The sequence below is a fragment of the Carcharodon carcharias genome, chromosome 19 (genome assembly GCF_017639515.1).
Source record: "Carcharodon carcharias isolate sCarCar2 chromosome 19, sCarCar2.pri, whole genome shotgun sequence".
In the NCBI taxonomy this organism is placed as follows: Eukaryota; Metazoa; Chordata; class Chondrichthyes; order Lamniformes; family Lamnidae; genus Carcharodon; species Carcharodon carcharias.
Window position 1 is genome coordinate 89,649,161 of NC_054485.1, and position 6,328 is coordinate 89,655,488.

At 54.4% G+C, this 6,328-nt stretch overlaps 1 protein-coding gene across 1 annotated transcript; it reads left to right on the forward strand.

The window, feature by feature from the left end:
• The first annotated feature begins 387 nt into the window (after window positions 1-387).
• Window positions 388-6,016, forward strand: LOC121291277. Its single transcript, XM_041212347.1, has 3 exons — window positions 388-618; window positions 3,752-3,890; window positions 4,050-6,016. Exons 1-3 carry the CDS (start codon window positions 388-390, stop codon window positions 4,919-4,921), a joined length of 1,242 nt encoding a protein of 413 aa, XP_041068281.1. The 3' UTR covers window positions 4,922-6,016.
• The last annotated feature ends 312 nt before the right edge of the window (window positions 6,017-6,328 follow it).

Genomic DNA, 6,328 nt, shown 5'->3' on the forward strand with positions numbered 1-6,328 from the left:
CCGCATTTTCAAACTAGTGCTGGCCGCCTGGCTGCGGAACTCCAACCGCAAAAGCAAGGCTTTCCCCACCGCCAGCCAGAGGGAGCATTTTCACTGCGGGCGGATATCGGGCGGGAGCGTCGGAAGCGCCTGCCCATTGGCAGGGATCAGATTGAGTGGCGGCCGGTCTGGGGGTCGGATTGGGCGGGCGGGGCGCCGGCGGGCCGCTCGCCCGGCTCTGCAAGGCTGGGAATTTCCGGCGGCTGGGATTTCCGGCGGCCAGCTCGCTCTTTAAACCTCTCTATCGCTCCTTTCAATAGGAGGCAATTGTTTTTTGATTCCGTTCCCTCCCAGCCTTCCCCCCCCCCCCCCCCAATTTCCTCTGTCTGCATCCGTCCTTGGAAGACAATGTCCGAGGCTAAAGCTCCGAGATTCAGCGACGAGGCGGTGGAGATCCTGGTGCAGCAGGTGAGGTCCCGCCAGGAAGTCTTCTACCCCTCGGACGGGAGGAGGATGCCCCGGCAGACCCTCCGCCAGGCCTGGGACGAGGTGGCGCTCAACGTGAACGCCAGGACTGAGATCGTCAGGACGGGGCTGCAGTGCCGCAAGAAGTTCAACGACCTCACCAGGACAGCAAGGGTAAGTGGGACTCGGCTGTGGTGGCCCCCTGTATCCGCTGTTAGGAGCCGTCACTTCGCTGTGGCTGGGGTCAAAATCCTGGAACTCCCTCCTTAACAGCACTGGGGGTGTACCTACACCACATGGGCTGCAGCAGCTCAAGTAGGCAGCTCACCCACCACCCTCTGGAGGGCAATTGGGGGTGGCCTCGTAACTGCTGACCTAGCCCACATGCCCCGAACGAATACGTTTTTTAAAAACTCTCCGAGACCACCCCACCCCGCTGAGGGAGTGCAACACAGTCTGAAGTGCGTCTTCCTCATGATCCATTAAAGCAAGTCACCTGGCTATGGAAAAACACCCCCTACCAGTTTTGAAGGGGAGCGGGAAAAATATTTTCTCCTGACTCGCTTGCACAAGAACCTGCCTAATTTTGAACGCCTCTGTTCGATCTCCCCTCACCCTTCTCTGCTCCACAGAAGAAAACCCGCAGCCTCTGCGCAAAGCTGAATGATCCCAGCCCTTGCTCCGTTCTGCTCAATCTCCTCCCTGAACCTTCTCCTGCAACGATCCCAGCTTCTCCAGTCTCTACTGGAGAAGTTCCTCTTCCCTGGTATCATTACGGTGCATGGCGTCAGTTGGCAGCACTCTGGACTAGATGAGAAGGAATTTCTTCACCCGGAGTGCGGTGAATCTTTGGAATTCTCTACCCCAGAGGGCTGTGGAGGTAGTCATTGAGTACATTTGTGACAGGGATTTATAGATTTCTAGATAGTTAAAGATATCAAGGGGGCTGGTGCGGGAAAATGATGTTGAGGTAGGAGATAAGCCATGATTTAGTTAAAAGGCAGAGCTGGCTGGAGGGGCTGAATGGCCAACACCTGCTCCTATGTTCCTAAGGCCTCTGAATCAGGAGGCTGAAGATTCAAATTCCACTGCCTTGAGAACAATAAACTGGTTTTACACTCCGGTGCAGTGCCGAGGGATCTAGAGTAGACCATTCGGCCCCTCGAGCCTGCCCCGCCATTCAGTATGATCATTCAGACTGACCTCCCTGCCTCAGCTCCACTTTCCCACCCACACCCGTATCCCTCAATCTGCTGTGAGCTCAAAAGTGATCCACTGTGCGTCTATTCAACATACTCAATGACCGGGCACCCACAGCCCTGTGGGGGGAAAGAATTCCTTCAATTCAGACCTTTGAGTGAAAATTCTTCATCTCATCTCCATACTAAGTAATCGGCCCCTTATCCTGAGACTCCACCCCCCCCCCCCCCCCCCCCCCCCCCGCTCCCCAACAACCAACAATGTTCTATGTTCTTCAGTCAGGGGGAACCCCCTCAGCGTCTACCCTGTCAAGCCCCTTCAGCGTTTTGAATGCTTCAAGTACTCATTCCACTATAGTCGAACTTAGCCCAATTTACTTGGCCTCTCAACATAGGGCAACACAGGAACCAATCTAGCACCGCTGCCTCTGATGCAAGTATATCCTTCCTCCAATACAGAGAGGCAGTACTCCAGGTGTGGTCTCACCATAGCCCTGCACGGTTATTGCACGACTGGAGGTGCCATCTTTCAGGTCAGATATCCAACCAAGGTCCTGGCAGGAGAATGGAAAAGATCCCTTGGGACTATCTGAAAGGTTGGAGAAGGGGCGGGTAGTTCTCCCAGTTGCCTTGGGGCCGATACCTATTCCTCAAATCGACATCACAGAAACAGATCGCCTGGTCAATGTCACATTGCTGTTTGTTTGAGCTTGCCGTGTGTAAACTGGCCCCATTTCCTACGTTACGACTGTGGTCGCCCTTCAAAAAAGCGCTTTGCTGGCTGTAACGGGCACTCTGGGAGGTCCGGTGGCCGTGAAAGACGCTATCTAAATGCGCACCTTTCTTCTCATTTACAATAGTCGTGGATCAGCAGGTCAGCTTGGGGGTCAGAAATTTGTCGATTGGAGTCCCCCTCCAGAGACTTGAGGCCACAATCGAGGTGAATGCTGTGACCGCTTTTGGGATGAGGTGTTTCGCCAGGGCCCTGCCCTTTAAATTGGTGTAAAAGATCCTATTGCACTTTGGATCCCATTGGAAATCCTTGACGCCTTGGACCATTGCTTTCTCCAGAACAAACATCACTCGACACACATTACCCAGTCACCGATCTCAAAGCGGGACCTTTGCTGTCACAGACATGGCCGCCATGTTTCCTACATTGTGACAGTAAACAGACGTCCAAAGTATGTCTTAGGCTGGAGAGTGCTTTGGGGCGTCCTGGTGGCGCTATAGAAATGCAGGTTTCTCTTCCTTTATGTGGGCCAGGATTTTTTTTTGAAGGGCAGGGTTTCCTGCCCCGCAACCCAAAGAGTCAAGTGGGCAGGCATCTCCGCCGATAGCGGCTGCCTCGCAGCCGTTTAACACTCCGAGGTGGGAGGCAGGATTTCGGCCCCTCACTCGGGAGGAAGTCCCGCCTCAGAGAGCTGATTGGCCGGCAGCCCTGTAGTCCCGGCAGTGCCAGAGGCAGTAGTGGCCACTGCTGAGACTGCGAGGAGTCCCCACGGTCCAAGTCCCCAGGCCGGGTAAGCGCGAGGGGTCTCGGGTCAGGCAGGGGTCGGGAGGTCCCGGGGGGGGGGTGGGTGGTTTGTGAGGGGAGGTGAAGTGGTGTTATTGATGGGGAGAGGCTGGGGGGTGGGGGGGGCAGTGTTGGAGGGTTGGTGTGGGTCAGGACACCGGTGGGGGCAAACCTTGAGGGTGCAGGTGCCCAATGTTTGATGGAAGCGCATCCTCCCCTCCCCTTTCCTGACCGAAGCCTGAGGCTGGGTGATTTTCTAGGTTCCTCCCACCCTCATGAACGGTGCTTAAGTGGTCATGAATTGTCCCCTTAAGGGTCTCAATTGGGGCAAGGTCTAGGCCTTGGATGTGCCACTGTAAAATTGTGGACAGCTCAGAGAGAGCAGTGGGAAGGCCATCTGAGGAATTTTAGGGCCCCACCCACCTATCCGCACACCCCACCCTACCACCCCCTCCAACGCCACCCCCACCCTGCCAGCAAACCCGCCGGCGGGGAACCATAATACCCTGCCCGCACAGTTCAATTGCGCCTCTGGTATTTTTGCCGCCTCCTTAAACCAGGCTCTTAACTGCTTCCCTGCTTCTTCCCACAGGACAAGCTGGCCCACAAACCAAGGAAGAAGAGCTGCATTCAAGACCTCACCCAGATGGAGCAGGAGGCACTGGAGATCATGTGGACAGGCAGCAGGCGACGAATGCAGAGTGACGTCGCTGGAGGACAGTTGGCACAGGGTGCAGATCCATTTCTCTCTCTCTCTCCTCCTCCCTTTCCTTAACCAATCAGATGGGCACCCTGCAGTCACCTTGGTGCTGCCCACTCGTTCTCACCACTGCCTAACCTTCCCATTACGCACTGACGCTTTCCCCCTCTACCCCCTCTCTCTGTTCCAGGTCTGTACCATTACTTGGGCTCCGGCATGCAAGAGATGGATGGGGAACACCTGATGGGAAACGCGTTGTCACCGCCCGCTGCAGCCTTCCAATTCGCCAGTGGGGGACTCGGCGATGGACGGGATGGGCATTCGACGGGGTACACCCAGGCCGATTCATTCGGGGACGGTGCCCAGAAGCCGGACACGGCAGGGAGGACGGTGCCGGGCGCCTGTGACCGGAGGGGCAGCTCCGACTCGAGCAGTGCTGACGGGGGCGAGGACGTGGAGTTCAGTGGGCCAGCCTTCAAGAGGAAGATCTTCCACGTGCATCACCAGCTGCTCGAGGCCTTGGACAGCGTGTCCAGAAGCTGCCTCACTCTGTCCGAGAGGATGGAGGAGTCCGTCGCAGCCCTGGGTGGCCTCCTGCCGCAAGGCCTTGGCACCCTGCAGACCACCGTGGAGCGCGTGGTCAGCTCAGCCAATGCTGCCGCCACAACCCCCGAGCGCCAGGCAGCAGCACCGGCGTTGGCATCGTTGATCGAAGCTCAAACCGGTGCCATTCAGGCCCTGGCCTGCACCGTCTCCTCCGGTTTGGAAAGGCTGGGGGTGCACGTCGACAGGGGCTTTGGTCGTGTCGCCCATCTCCTGCAGTCTGCGGTCCCGCAGGCTGGCGCCGCGTCCCGGCCGCCCTGTGGGGGCAGCACTGCGAGGGTGGCAGATCCTGCCTTCTCGCGGGAAGGCAGCGCACCCATCCCCTCGGCCGTCCCTCAACCAACAAGTGGCCCGCAGCCAGGGAGAGGACGAGATCGGCCTGCGGTGACCACAGCGATGATAGTGCAGCCCGCAGCCAAGTCCCTTCAAACACGACCTCTGAGAGATCGCAGGCCATGAGCATCTCTTCAAACCTGAGTGATGACTATGGACTCCACACTCCTCCCGTTGAAACCACAGGAGCACCTTGCAGAAACACGAGAGTAGCAAAGAGCATTGACATCTTGTTCGTAATGCTGGCTTCTAGCATTTGTATAAGCTGTTCATATATTAACCTTTGACATTCACACTTTGTAACACTGGGTTGATGTATTGTAAGAATTGAGGAAAGACTTGCATTTCTATAGCGCCCTTCCTGACCTTAGGATGTCCCCGAACCCTTAACAGCCAATGAATCACTTTCTGAAGTGTAGTCACTGTCATGATGGAGGAGAGACAGCAGCCAATTTGTGCTCGGCAAGCTCCTACAGACAACCATGTGCAAATGACAAGATGATCGGTTTTAGTGATGTTGGTTGAGGGATAAATTTTGGAAAGGACACTAGGGGAACTTCCCCCTCCCTCCGACCCCGAAGATGAGGCTGTGTATGAGTGTGAGATTATAATTATGACAGTACCCAACAGAGAGAGATTGCTGAAAGTGAGGGTGTGTGTGTATCTGTGTGAGTGAGACAATTCTCCATCCTCCACTTTGAATGGGAAAACTGTCAAGTCATCGCTTGTTTGTCCAGCAAGGTGGATAAAGGGGAACCTGTAGATGTGCTCATGGATTTCCAAAAGGCATTTGATAAAGTGCCATGTCAAAGGTTACTACACAGGGTAAGAGAACATGGTATAGGGGTGACATATTAGCATGGATAAAGGATTGGATAGCTAACAGGAAGCAGAGAGTAGGGCTAAATGGGTCTTTTTTGGGTTGGCAAGCTGTAACAAGTAGAGTACCATGGGCCTCAACTATTATCTACATCAGTGACTTGGATGAAGGGCCTGAATGTGTGGTAGCTAAGTTAGCTGATAACACCAAGGTAGGTAGGGAGGTAAGTTGACAAGAGGAGGTAGAGAGTCTACAAAGAGATAGACACAGGTCAAATGAGTGGGCAAAAATTTGGAAATAGAGTTGTAAAATGTGAACTTGGCCACTTTGGCAGGAGGAATAAGAAAGTAGTATACTACTTAAATGGAGAGAGATTGCAGAACTCGGTGGTACAGAGGGATCTGGGCATCCTGGTACATGAATCACAACATGTTACTATGCAGGTACAGCAAGTGATTAGGAACACAAGTGGAATGTTGGTCTTTATTGCAAGTGGAATGGAATATAAAAGTAGGGAACTTTTGCTGCAGCTGTACAGGGCCTTGGCAAGACCACATCTGGAGCACTGTGTACAGTTTTGGTCTCTTTATTTGAAAAAAGATTTAATTGCATTAGAAGCAGTTCACAGAAGGTTCACTCGATCAATCCAGGGATGGAGGGCTTATCTTAGGTCAACGTTATCAAAGGTTGAACAGGTTAGGCCTACACCCATT

Bases quoted from the DNA above. Each gene is read 5' to 3' on its own strand.
- LOC121291277 (XM_041212347.1), top strand. From the start codon at position 388: ATGTCCGAGGCTAAAGCTCCGAGATTCAGCGACGAGGCGGTGGAGATC. The intron at 619-3,751 runs GTAAGTGGGACT...TTCTTCCCACAG, and splicing joins ACCTCACCAGGACAGCAAGG to GACAAGCTGGCCCACAAACC. The intron at 3,891-4,049 runs GTGCAGATCCAT...TCTCTGTTCCAG, and splicing joins TGGAGGACAGTTGGCACAGG to GTCTGTACCATTACTTGGGC.